Source organism: Larus michahellis, chromosome 2 (genome assembly GCF_964199755.1).
Source record: "Larus michahellis chromosome 2, bLarMic1.1, whole genome shotgun sequence".
Lineage (NCBI taxonomy): Eukaryota > Metazoa > Chordata > Aves > Charadriiformes > Laridae > Larus > Larus michahellis.
The window spans coordinates 28,707,621-28,722,370 of record NC_133897.1 but is presented as its reverse complement, the minus strand read 5'-3'; the positions used below and the strand labels follow the sequence as shown (position 1 = coordinate 28,722,370).

The window sequence follows — 14,750 nt, the reverse complement described above, 5'->3', positions numbered from 1 at the left end:
GTGAAGTAATTATTAAACAAATACTAATAAAAAATTCTCAAATATCTTTTGAGGCCAGACACACATAAAATTTCTATTTTAATTGGCTTGCCATTCTGCACTGGACTAAAACATTTTTAAGCGTCCCTTTATATTTTTTCAGTCAGAATAAGTTGAATATAAATGACCACAGGAATGAGTCTGTACCACTGGAAAAACATTCACTCATGACAATTACAACATCCTAGTTTTAATTCATTAAAAAATACTATTTTTGAAACATCTCAGCAACAGAGTGTTACATTTACAAATAAAAAATAAGCAAAACAAACTGTTTTCATCTTACAATTACTGCTTTTCCAGAAAATAAAGCGCTATCAAGGTTGTAAAACCAGCAGCAAGGACCAGACAGCGGCAAACAGGAAAGGGCCGTATCTAAATCGACACATGGTCTGCTCCGATCCTGCAAGGTCTTGGGCTGCCTTTCTAGCAAAACCCAAACTATAGAACCCGAAATAGAATTTAAAGGAGCTCTTTCCCAGGAAACATGGAGGAATGCAATGATACTGGCACAGACGACTTTTTTCACAGTTAATTCTCCAGGGTTCAAATGGCGTCCCCATATCACCACAGGTTTCCCACCAGCAACAAGAAAGTGATCCCCGTTATTTTTAAGGGGTAAGGGGGGAGAAACATATGTATACATAGAGAGAGAGATTGCTTGCTAATAGATCTTCTCCCACCAGGAACACAAAACTAAACCCTTTAGAACAAGACCCACAGGTGAACACGTGTAAAAAAAAATATCAACAACTCATTAGCCATCCCAGGAAGCCTTCCAATACTGGCAGAATGGATCCATACATATGGAAGGTGTTGGGTTTGGAAAGACGGCATCCATCACCTGAGTCCAGGGTCTGCTGGTCCAACCGTATTTACCAATTACCAAAATAGTCTTCCACTGCAGATGTCTGCAGAGGCCAAGACAGGCCTCATCCACATCCAAAACATCAGCTGTTAAAAAGATGGTGTGTTCATCTTTTTTAAAGTTTGGAGACAGCAATATGCCATTATTCATGGCCCAGGACATCTAATCACAGGACAATGTCTTTCCAAAATTTAGAAAAGCGAAACAACAGAATATTCTTGCACAGGATTCCCTTGTCTATTTTCATTGCACGGCTTTTTAGTTCTTCCTTGGCAGATGCACTTACAACTTGGCCAGCTGCTTTTCAATATGCCTAAGGGTTTTATAATGACTTGTCCTAGTGCAAGTCATTGAGACTTGAGCTTCTAAGTCATCCTCCTCATTATAGTTTTTCAGCAACCCTGATACAGACACCCTTCCACCACCCAAAATCCTTCCATAATGAAGCTTCCTGAGTCCTGAAAGATTTCTGGGTCATCCTCTATTCAACTAAAATACTGCCCTACGCAACATTTTGAAGAACAAAGGCACCTTACTCTACATACTGCTGGTTTTCCAGCCCTGAGGTTTAATGCATCAGCAGGAAACAAAACTTCAAACAACTCCATCATAAAAAATAAATATTTAATTGTTTATAGCACAGGTTGTTCTTATCAAAGAAAGCAAAGACAATCCCAGGCAAACTGTCACTAATGTTTCTAAAAACAAAGGTCTACCACAACTGTTTTCCTCTATCTGGTCAAGTTTGGGAAACTAGTCTGCTGCTGAGGAGTGGCACCTGCTGGCAGGCAGGCACTCCACAAAAATCACAATCACAAATAAAATTTTTAAAAAATAAAGGAAAAAATAGAAAAAAATCAGAGTTCACGTTATTCACAAAGCAACTTTCACTTGCGGCTTGACTGATAGGATGATGATGTTTTTCTTAACAACGTAACTCCATTAAGTTACAGCGATGGTACTGAATTGCCCATGAACCAGAACGACACTGCTAGCGCTGCCTATGAAATTTCTTTTCACTAGTCAAACAGCAGCAGAACTAGTGAACAAAACCATCAGTTATACAAGATCTCATCTTTGTAAAACACTAAGGACATAATACATGTTTGCTATCTAATTAAAACTCTTCACATTATGGATCTCTTAAATAAATTCTTACAATGACTCACTGTAACAGATGTTAAAAAGCTCGCTAGCATGCTTCACTCCGAACAATCAACTGAATTTAAAAATTCAAGAGCCCCAGAAAACAACTGAATATTCCGACTTGCTGTATACCTTAAAATTAATTCTAAGCATGAAACCAAATTTAAACTACTGTAAATGAAGTACATACATAGAAAAAGTCAAGCCACTTCAACATGAATCAGAATATCCTTAATTTTAGAGCAACCTGCTTGTACCACAGCCTAAAGCTGATCTACAGTTTCCACCTGATGCTATTCTTTTAAGACACAGTTCCCATAACTGTCAGACTATAGCTTTTTGGCCTAAAATATCACGGTGATGACTGACACATGCCATATTCATTTTGGAAGGGAGAGAAAAAAAGAGATTAATTTTAAATGTTTCAGCCATTTCCAGGAATGAAAGTAAGAATAAATATGGTTTTATTATATTATATTATATTATATTTTCCTTTTTAAAGAAAACTTCCTACTCTCAAAAACACTATGCAATACCAATGTACTTTGCAACAGTATCTAAAATATGGCATTATTAACAATAAAGCTTTCATTTTGGTGAACAAAATATGCATATTGGGCATCTCCCCTGATACCACAGTAGCAAAGGTGCGCTTTTATGTCACTGAAGTATGACATCTGACATCAGATCTGCAAAGAACTGGCTGGTTATCCAACTACCATTATCCGATGGTATCTATCTGAAACATCAACAATCGTTCGATTGTCAGACTTAGAAATTAAGGGAGTCTGCTGTTGGTAAACACAAGCCATGCTCACAGACTTAGTCTCCAACTGAGCGCTGGTGTCCTTGTCACTCCACTGGGGATCTGGTCACAGCACGTCTGAACTCTCTTCAGCCCCACAACACTAGATGCCTACAGGTGGAAGCCATGCAGCTGCTGTGCATGTGATTCTCATCTCTGTGCTGAGTCCAGGACGTAGCCTAGGTACGTTCACCGACAGAGGCATGATAGGTCTTTCACGGCGCCAAGAATGCTTGCTGGAAAGTTTATTTTACTGATGTAGATTACAAGACGTGAACTTGTAAAGAAAGACTGCAATGAGGAAAAATAAAGAACAAAATACTACATGGTATTTCAAGAATACGTATCTATTAGGGAGCACAGAAAGAAGACAGTAAGTTACTAGAAGTGCCAGAGAAAAGCTTGAAGAGGAACAAAAGAAGTAAAACTATCCTGTTGGACCATTTAATCACAAGACAATGGGAAAAAACACTCTGAAGAACTCCCAGACCTTGCCAACTGCAAGAAAAAAGGAACTTTTACCATGTCAATGTCTGTTGGAAAAAGTATAGTCATATGCTGATGAAGTTCCTAGAATGTCATTAGGATTTTTTCTTTAATTTTTTTTTTTAATATTGTGAAGGCTAGTGCAGGGTATTTATCTTAGACTGGTTCTCCATCACAGGTTTGATTCAGCTACAAATCCAATTGTGAAAAGCGATTTGAGTAAAAATCATCACAAAAGGAGAGATCACCACCCTAAAAATGGAAGAGCGAAAGAGGAATGTATGAGATCCTTTTGCAGAGAGATCAGAAATATTTCTCAAATAGAAAAAAGAAATAACGGGCTTTAGAAAAGCAAACTTCAGCACGACTGGGGAATGTGAAGTGCCAGCGAAACACCTAAAAGGATAACAGAATGTCACAGGTGCCCTTTTCCCTGCAAACTACTGGGGTACCTACTGGGTTTCGCTGCTGAGTTAGCAAACTACCCCAATGCAAATCAAAACCAGAAAGCACATCAAGAAATCATTATGGCTAAACCAGATGGAAACCACAGTAAAGTTTTTGAATTAAAAACGCTTTCTTAAAATCTGCAGCAGTACATTAATAAATCTATGTGTTTTAATAAATAATTTAAAAAGAACAGAATCTGTGAAAATTCTTATTTATATGAAAGTCAATATCCTACTTGGTTCTAGTCTAGAAGGAAGCCCTCTCAATTTAAGCATTTGCTGCCATCATGTGTACACTTCAAAAACTGCAGTCTTATGAAGGATATTTTCAGTCAAAAATCCACTATCGGACTACGCATGAGGGCATTACAGACTTCACATAGAAGGTGATGAAGTTTGAAAGGCTGCTCATGTAACAGAAATTCTTCCCTCAGTACAGATTGCAGAGCTGATAATATTACACATCAAACAACATACAAACTCAATTCAATTGCACAGACTACGCGCCTTCCGCTGTGATCATAAAAAGCAAGAAACTGGTTAGGAACTAAATGGTATTTGGTGGCCTACAGAAAATAAACAATTTCTCTGGTTCATTCTATACAGATATTAACACCACCAACACAATTCAATGCATTCAGTCATGACATCTCCAAAGAAGCAATGGTGATGGGGACATGTCTAAAGTTCTCACCCTTCCACCAGGCTGCTTCTGATTCAGATTTAGAAAAAGAAGAAAAAAAAAAAAGGAAGAAAAAAAAATGTTGCAGTGACCTAATCATCTGTTCATTTCCTCTAAATTATGGAATAGAATAGTTCAGGAAGAAGAAAAAAATAGCATAAACAGCATAGAACTAGTGCATCAATTTTATATCATTCAGGAATTTCTGCAGAGCAAGGGAATGGGCATCTATGTTTTAAGGATCAGTTGCTACCACTCATGAAAGATGGGTGCAAGATCAATTTAGAAGATATTCTACAGATTTAGGTAGTTACTGCAGGGGAAAAAAAGCTCATCCTGCTCTCTCTCATCTCAGTCTGCTCTGTCTCCCACTAATACTCCTGCAACAACAACAAAGGAGAATATTAACAGGACTCAAACTCCCCACGTATCATTAAGCTTAAAAACCAACGCTCGGTAACTATTTCTAATAACACTTCTAACTCACTTCTAATATAATGAACATTTCATTAAAAACATCTCATCAACGTTACTTCTGGAAATGACCTTTAAAAACCTATAAATTCAAACACTTTATCAGACACTATGATTAACGAAGTTTTCCAAATCACATCCTTCAAAAAACACAGTTTGAAATTAGCAGTTTCAAGACACAGAAATAAAAATATTTCAGCAGAAATTTTCTGCTCAGTGTATTCCCAGGAGTGAGCTGCATAAACGGCAGGAAAACAATTAGAAGATGTATGGCTGTAGATACAGTCAGCTTCAGCGTTAAAACAGCCAAAGCTCTTGGCATTATGAAAGACAGCTAAAACAACATAAAGATTGATAGAGATGCCACGACATAAGAGATTATCAAGTCGAAATCTGAGGTTCAGCTTCTTGCAAAAAACCATATTTGATTAACTGACTTTAACGTTAGTGAACTGTATAAAAAAGCCTTCATCTCTTAATCGGTCCAAATACATCAGTGTCTCCTAACTACAGGTCTATATTCAGATGTGATACACACATCTGGGGCTTTAAAAATCCTCCAATTTCTATAATGCCACTTGTGCAGACACCTCACATTAAGCTTAAAAAAGAAAAAAAAAAAAAACAATTCTGAAACAATTATCCAGATGTGCTCCAGATTCCATTTTAACTTGCAGAAAATATCAATTTTGTGTCTACACAGGACAGAAAAGCACATCTATACAGTATGCACAATTACAGCACTCATAATATTATTGCAGTAATTACAAAATATGGTACTTGACAGCACTTGTGGAAAGTTGGCAGTGTTTATAGTGTTGATAGTGGAAATGCATTGAAGACATAGTAAAATCTACCACGCTTACAAAACACTACAAGCTGACAATATTCACACAAGTACCAAACAAATGCTAGAAGGAAGGTGTCAATAAAATACAAACAAGCAGAAATCCTTATAAATTCTCAATTCCAATTTGTACTCAGTTTGTCTGTTTGCCCTACTACGTTGTCTTAAAATATGACACAGTTCAAAAGATTTGTGGATCAGTTACCTCAATATTATCTTCATCTGACAACCAAACCTGGTACGGTTCTCCAAATTCCACTATAAAATAATTTAAATAATAAAAATAGACAGTGCTGGAACATCAAGATGGGCGCAAAGCAATCGGAATACTCATCTCCTCTTTTTTTTTTTTTTTTTAATTCTAGGAAGAAACAAGAAATCTAACAAGACTCATACTTGCACACATACAACTTCAAGACAACTTTTTAAGACATCATTTCTCTTTCTGTAACCTGTACCGAGCTAAATTCTTTGAAATGGCTGTCAAGGAACACTGAAAAAGCTGAATCAGGCTAAACTGCAGCAAATAAAATAAACTGTTAGATTCAAAGAGTCCTCGGGAATCTGGATGCACACCACCAAAATAACAGATTCCTGATCATTACAGCTCTAACTTGAAAAAATCTGAAGGCCCTGAGAATTATGTACTATTGTGTATATAATTTATACATAGTAAAGGCTTTTGATTTCCTAAGTTTCACGCACATACATAAGTAGTACAGAGTATGTTAGCTAGCATAGCTATGCATATGCTGTGTCTCATATGGCTTGGACAAAATTTTATACCACCACTAGATGGAAACCTGAATTACCTTTTAAACACAATTCTGTAAATGCTCCATTGCTGGTTCTGCTTCTACGGTGTCTGACCATTCCCATTTTCTTATTTAGAGATCTAATCACACGCTGGCTGTCTCAAACTTGTACTCATTAGAAAAGCATCCATGAGCAGGAATGCACAAAACTTCTATGGTGCCTTTGAATGTGAGAGCATCAACATAAATACTGGCCCTGTTTTACCTCACACCAGGACACCTGCTCATTTCCCAAGTCAGTGCTACTCAATGCAAGGAATAAACTGTTATGTTTATTAGAGATTCACCCCACTTCTACAACGATTTAAACTTCTCAATCTAAGTTATAACTAATAAAAATTGCTGTACTCTACCAACAAACTTCAGTTGGGATTTAATTAATGGCACACTTTAAATATCAAAGGCATGTTATATACTTTACAAATACATGCAACAATCAAATAGTCTGAAATTTATAAACCTATTTGCACACCATGTATTTATACAAAGTTACATCACTTTAATGGAATTTATCATGTGACGTATTATAAACCCAAGGTGACTGGCACATGCAAGTGACTGACGTTACTGCCTGATGTGACCCCAGTGACTCAGGTTTTATTTCCTGCTGTGTTAAAACAGTTGTAAATAAAAACCTCAACTAGCAGACAGGCACAGTTAACAGGACAGCCATCTGACTAGCTACATGCAATCACTGATATGATAATATAGAGATAAGTGGCATAGTAACACGACAGAAGCATTGACAGTAATGATGCCACAGCTTATGAAATTTTGAATTTGGAGAATACGGTAAAGGTCTAAAGCAAAATCTCACATTTGACTTTAAGTCCTACTTCCATCAACCCCAGACCACACCATTGTTGAAACAGAAAAAAAAAATGCGGTCTATTTACACATAACAAAATTAAACAAAAGAAGTTAATCAAATGCTATCCCACACCAGTATGTACACAGGAAAAAAAAAAAAAAAAAAAAACAACCAAACACCAAGAAATCACTGGCCTAAGCAGTGAGCAGATGAATCTGGAAGAGAATGACACTGATTTCCGGATGAGAAGTACCAAATGCCTCTTCCCATCGTGGTCGTGCGCCACACACAAGCCAGCAGGTATCCACCAGGTTACCCCAAGTCTCTCTGCATCAGGAAGCTCCCAGACCACCTGGGTTCTCCATGGAAAAGAAGTTCCTTCTTCTAAACCCAAATTTGAAGGAGCACTGAAAGGGCAGAAGTGATGCCATAATATGAAAAGGATCTTATTACCATGAAAATTTGCTATAGGGATTCATGTGGTCAACCTTTGCCTTTATTTTTTTCATCAAAGGGACAACTGCATATGAATGCTGGTTCAGGAAACTCACCAAATCATGGGCGCACCAAGGCAAAATTGCCATCTTATACAGATAGACTTCAAATCTTATAGCAAAGCAGGCCACCATGAACGCCAGGTCAGAGCAGAAGGCTGATTTCCTGCGGCTAGTCATACCTGAATCCCACATGCTCTTCAATTTATGAGCCACAACTCCACAGCTCTCAGGAAAGTGAGAAATTCTTTCCTGCCTTTTAAGAAATATCGAAGAAAATAGAGGAAATTGCCTCCAATTTAGTTCTTACAAATTAATACCCAGTGAACACCCTAAGTGGGGGCTAAATACGTAAGTCTCAGTAGGAATTTGCTCTTAATAAGAAGGTTTTCATCCAGATAGCCATAAAAATCACTAAAAGCAAATTCCAATGTATCCGGTAATGTTACAATGAAATACTACTCTTAAATCCTATTTCACAACTTTTATTAAAGTCATAAAATGGCAAAAACCTTAAAGTCGTATTTCACTTCAAAAAAAAAAAATCTATTTCTTTGTCAGGCAAAGAAGAGATCACTTATATAATGCACTTCACTGAAACTGAGAGCAGAATACAGAAAGTCAGTAGCAGTTTTAGACTTACGCAACCTATATATTTGCTGTAAGACAGTACAAAGGGCAACCCACACGTCCCATTCCTGTTCCAGTCCAACTCCAGCACTGGCTACAGCTTCCTCTTCCACCCATCCAACTTTCTTTAGTTATTTGCTCTTCAAATTCTCCTTTCAACACCTCAATGTTGAGTGCCAGAAGCTTAAAAATAAATCAAGAAGGGGAAGGAAGATCACACTAGCCCAAAGAATTAAGAAGTCAAAAAAATCTGTAAGCGTATCCACTCACGAGCAGAAAAAGATATATCAGGACAACTATGTCCTGGGAAATATCATGAGACCATCCCACAATCATCCCAGCAAACTAAACACTGCAAGTGACACGGGCAATTGAAAACAAGTTTGATGAATGACAATTATTTGTATCACATCATATATCATACTGATTCAAAAAATTAGCCATTCTTGAGAGCTTACGTGACGAGGTTCCCCAGACAGAGAGATACAGCTCTGCCTTAATTTTACCAATATAATGCCTAGACTTGTTAAGAGGAATTAAAAAAGTGTCACCTCTCTTCTGAGCATACAATAGCTGATACCAGCTCCCAGGTCAGTTCATTTGAAAGCTTATAAAAAGGCTTCCAGAGTCAAGAGCGGCCAAAGCATTTCAAAGGCAATTTATTCAATCTATTTGATGTGAGAAAATGTCATGTAATTCTGCTCATCTCAAGATAGTCCAGACCTTCCCATCTACAGGGTCAGGCTTTTTAAACAAACTAAGTACAAAATGATCATTTTCAAAATTAAAAGAAGAATTAACTTAAATGATGTAAACCAAATGATTACTGAAATTACTTAGCTGAATATTCTGCATTATATCATTTGTAACCTGGAATAAAGTAATCGATATTATCTTAGTATTACCTATTCTTAAGTAGGCATTCTCATCAGCTACCATATGATTTAGAAGATTCTTGAACTAATTCACTTGTATCTGTCAACATTAATTCGATAGCATTCCAAGGTAATAATCACTATCAATCTAATTATATCAGCCATCTCCTGTAAATAAGTACCAATTATTTCAATTACAATATTAAACATTTAGAAAATAGAAAGGAACATATATTAATAATTTATATACTTAATTTGAATCTACCTGAATAACCCTAATTCCTGAACAACAAAACTTGCTTTCTTTCTATCGCCCTCTAATACTTTCCAGAGGGTTTCAAGGCTCAAACCATTGATCCAACACCAATGATAGGAAAAAACGCAAAATTTACTTTGTTCTACTTTTATATAGAAGTATATGTGCTTGCAGACTATTTCTATCAGTCTTATTCACTTATGAACTCTTCCAAGAATATTCAAAGGATAGTTTTCCTATTTTGTAAACGCAAACAGGTCAGTTCAGAGTTCCCATAAAAATGACATCAGCCATCTACACAGCTGGGTTCTAACACAAAACCGCTCAATTCCTGTACGTGGCAAACAAGGGGCAATGTTAGAAGCTACAGTTGCTTGAATGCCCTGTAAAATTAAGACTCCTGTAACAGTTCTTTTTAAAGCTTTTAACAGTAAAATCCTACAGGTTTTTCCCCATGTTTCTGAAGAAATAAAGGGAATTTGCTCAGCTTATTCTCCTTGATAAACAGTCAATGTGCCCAGTTCCCTTGAATCAGCATGATTTAAATACCAAGGGGAAAAAAAGAAAAAACTATAATGCAGTTAAAATGCCAAGCCTGTTAAATAAACAATTAGCAAATACGAAGCAAGCTGGAGGACAAGAAAGTATACCACAAACGCAGACTATGAACTAGTATATTCAAGCACACACAGAAGGTTTGAATATCCTAAAAAAGCCTGAAGAGTTTTAACAAAAGTCAAGCAGTCTCATATTAAAATAAGTCATCCTTGCAAATTTTCATTCAAAAAGCATGCAGGGTGGCTTATTAAGATTACACTTCATAGTGAAGTCCTTATTCAAAGTCAAGAAACATTGATGCAATCATCATAACCATAATCTTTACCCTCTGGTGAATAAACACTAAGATACACTATTTTAATATAAAATAATGAATAATATTTTTCTGTAATATGAGACATCATGCCACTCTATACCAAACACCCTGCACGAAATGCAAGAGATGAGGAAAGAACTTTTCCAGATATAAGTTGAATATTGGCAACACTGAAGTGCATACAGTAAGGTACACACATACCTTAATGAACAAGCAAATCGGGAAGAAAACCGGCTGGCATGTGCAACATGCCAAAATACTATTAACAGAGCTGTAACTTTGCATTTTTCCCCACAAAATGGCTAAAACTTAACAGGGAATATAAACATCATTTTGTATTAATGTTGTAGTGATTTCTTTGGGGTTTTTTTTTGTTTGGTTTGGAGGGGTTTTTTTTATAAAAATAGATATAGAGGCTAGAAGTACAGTTATGGTTCACGTATGTAAGGCAGCATACCCCAGCTTCGTGCATTCCTAACTGTGCGATTCATACGCCCTTCAAGAACTGGTGTATGCTGTGTTCTGCAAGAACCATTCTAGAGCCTCCAGCCTATTTCTGATTAGAAGAGTGCCCTGCTGCCCAGGAAGGTGCAAAGAGGACTCCAACATGAATTGGAGCATCTTTCTCTGTTACCTAGTGCAAGTCATCTACAGTCCACCTTCCTCAGTTACCTAGTTCAAGCCGTCAAGGGGCCGGGAACCACAGCAGAGCGTAAGATGCAGAGTGAGTCCCACAAACCAAAAATGCAAAAGTCGGATTTAAATTCCACCCTTGAAACAGATTACTATTTGGAGGAGAAAAAAAATCCCAGAACAAAACAAAAATTAAAGATGAAAAGAGACATATTAACTATGTGCTAATACCTCCCAGCATCTAGTTAGAAGACAGACATATTTGCAAGGTTCTTTATATGCACACACTCAAAACAGTTATTAAATTAGTTTCCTTTCCTTGAACATATCATAGCTAATGGCACTAAATGTCAGGTTTCAAAATTCAACTTCTGTTCCTTGTAGTCTAATTTTTTTCCCAGTTTTCGCTATAATCTACTTTTAAAACATTTTAAAAATGAGAAACATTTTCACTATTTGTTTGCTTCACAGAAATGGCTAAAAATATTTCAATGTAAATATCTTCTTCCTTTTCTAAAACTATTTCAAGGAAGATTTTAGCACTGAAAATAGCAACCTGTAACTTGTCTTTTTAGCTCATGTTAAAATTGGAAGCAGCGATGCGGAAACATTTTGGCAATATCAAGTAAACGGCAATTGAGAATTACAATAGCATGAGGCATTTGAGAGGTAGATACAAATTTTCCCGACTTCAGGATCTATTAGTTGGCAAGAAGCAATTAAAATACACTTATTCCTTTCCTCAGAAGGGAATACCAGGCAGTGTTCTCCCTGCTGGTTCCTGATGCTCTGGCGCAAGGGTAATGGAGCTGTTTTACCCCCCAAGATCTCAGCTACACTGGGTGGAAGGGATGGGTCAGATCTCACCACATTACCCTTCCATTGACAAACTGGGAAGGCACTGGGCGCTGCCTATGCTAACCAGCTTCCAGGACAGAGCAGAATACTATTTTCTTCCACAGAAAGGAAAACAGGTTTGAGATTCAAAAATAATACCGAACCAGTAGTCCAATGAGCACGAAAGCTAATGGGAAGCTTGTCTATAGATGTCTCTTGCAGTTGTTTCAATGCTTTAATTGAAGTTTTTCCCCTATGAAATGTCTGTAACATTTATCTATCGTGTGGATTTTCGGGGTCTATTAATACGCTGGCACCTGCTGGAATTCAGGCATGTGGGGAAATCACCTCAGGAGTCTCCCTCCTTCTGCTGCTCCTGAAACTTCTTACATCCTAATGACTGGTGAGCCGTCTGCTCTGCTGTCTCTGGGGAATCCAGCCACTGAGCTCAGGGGGAGAGGACACGATGTCCACGCGAGACTCGCCTCCTCAGGAAACACTCTGGAAACACATCACTCAGAAACGAAATACAAGTTCACAGGGAAGCTATTTACACCTATGTGTGTAGCTAATTATAATTAATACAATTAGCTGTGCGTGCAGTTATAAATCTATATATACACATTTATATAATGTATTATTTTAAGTTATACAGATAATTTTGTGTGTGCACTTTTACATATGTATATATAGCTAATTGTATAACTGTTGCTATTCTGTTATATATACTTGTGCGTGCCTAGTTAATAATCACACCCAGATGAGGCAAGGAAATAAGAACCCTAAAAAGATAAGCTGCCCAAAGATGCAGAATTACAAGGAATTTCCTAACTCTGCCACAACTCGCGGGTCAGTGGAAGCCAGTCGACACCTGGGCCAACAAGCACGTTCTGTCTCCCTTTCTATGACACATTTCCTTCAACAACGGGTAAGGGCAGGGCTGGCGAGGCTATGGCCGCAGAGGCCGAGCCCCCCTTCCCGAGGTGGCCTCCTGGGCCACCGCCGGCCGGGGGAGGAGGCAGGCGGCGGCCACCGGCAGCGAGGGCCGGGCCCGCCACCTCCCGCCGGGCCCGCCGCCCCCGCGGCTCGGGAGGCGCCCCCCCCGCCCCGTCACTTGCCTCCCATTCCCGCAGGAAGCGCTGGGCCTCGGCGGGGCCGGCGGCCTTGTGCTTCCTGAACTCCTCCTTCACGTAGCGGTCCCCCAGCGCCCGCAGGGCGGGCGGCAGCGCCCGGTGCAGCAGCAGGATCCGCCGGTACAGGCCCCGCGCACCGCCCAGCATGGCGGCTGCCGAGCGGGGCCCGGCGGAGGCCTGAGGCGGCCGCGCCGGGGGCGGGGCGAGGGGGCCGAGCTGCGGGCAGGGCCCGGGGCGGGCCGCAGCACCTTAAAAATCTAAAATCAGTTAATTTTTCATTTCTGTTCTCACCATGGGAAGAAAGAGCTGTGCACTGTGTCCAGCTTTGGAGGCCTCAGCACAAGAAGGACATGGCCCTGTTGGAGCGGGTCCAGAGGAGGCCACAAAAATGATTAGAGGGCTGGAGCACCTCTCCTGTGGGGACAGGCTGAGAGAGTTGGGGTTGTTCAGCCTGGAGAAGAGAAGGCCCCGGGGAGACTTTATAGCCCCTTCTAGTATCTGAAGGGGGCCTACAGGAAAGCTGAAGAGGGACATGTCCTTTTTACAAGGACATGTAGTGATAAGGCAAGGGGTAGTGGCTTCAAACTGGAAGAGGGTAGATTTAGATTAGATATTAGGGAGAAATTTTTCACTATGAGGGTGGTGAGGCACTGGAACAGGTTGCCCAGGGAAGTTGTGGATGCCCCATCCCTGTGAGTGTCCAAGGCCAGGCTGGATGGGGCTTTGAGCAGCCTGGTCTAGTGGGAGGTGTCCCTGCCCATGGCAGGGGGTTAGAACCAGATGATCTTTAAGGTCCCTTCCAACTCAAACCATTCTATGATTCTGTGACTTTATACCTGGATAGAATGTGGTGCAAATTAATTAGTCCATTAAACCCAAGCTTCATAAGCTTAAATTTGATTTATCTGCATTTTTAAGCATGGGTGAGAAATGAGAGAAGACGTAGCAAGAAATACGTGGGGCTCCTTGGGACTTTGTGCCACCACCTTGTTACCACTGAGCTCCTGCTTTCTGATACCTCCCACCTATACAGCCCCAGCTGCAACTCCCCAGCTCTCCATGAAGATTTTTTCATCACATCGAACCCGCCCACATGGGAATATCCTCAAATGTCAACAGTTGTGGATATTTTGAAGGAAGAAAAGAGTCTGAAAATCAGGTGGTGCTGGCAGTGGCGATGAAAGTCCTGCCTCATCGTGGGTGCCTGTTAAGTTCCTTCCAGCCAGTCAAATCATTGACACTTCCAAACAAATGGAAATATTTCCATAGTCCCAGTGAGTATTAAGCTTTCCCAGGATACTCAGAAATGTCATAAAAATGTATTGCCACATCAAAAGCCCCAGTCGTTGTATGTGAGCAACAGAGGAAGGAGCAAACTACAGACTATTTCACTCACTACCATTTCTTTACGTTTGTTCATTCTCCCAAGCACTTTGGTGATGGAATACCGAAGTTCCCAGTAATACAGAAGTTACTGAAATAAATGAAAATGGTTATAGTTTCACTTTTTCTCACTGGCAGTTCCCAGTTCTCTTTGTGCCTGTAATGCGCTTGGGATGGGCCCTGGCAGGGGCCTGATCCTCAAATTGATTGATC

The 14,750-nt window shown here is 39.4% G+C and overlaps 1 protein-coding gene across 2 annotated transcripts in view; it reads right to left on the bottom strand.

Moving 5' to 3' along the window:
• Nucleotides 1-13,339, bottom strand: part of SDHAF3 (succinate dehydrogenase complex assembly factor 3) — a 35,337-nt gene extending 21,998 nt beyond the window's left edge. Inside the window, exon 1 of one of the 2 annotated variants that reach the window (XR_012585474.1) lies at nucleotides 13,140-13,281. Coding sequence is in view for 1 of the 2 variants with exons in the window: in XM_074574730.1 (XP_074430831.1) it covers nucleotides 13,140-13,301 (162 nt within the window). In the remaining variant the exon portion in view is untranslated. Of the gene's footprint in view, nucleotides 1-13,139 lie in introns of both variants that reach the window. The other variant, XM_074574730.1, reaches the window with a different exon arrangement.
• Nucleotides 13,340-14,750: the final 1,411 nt, after the last annotated feature.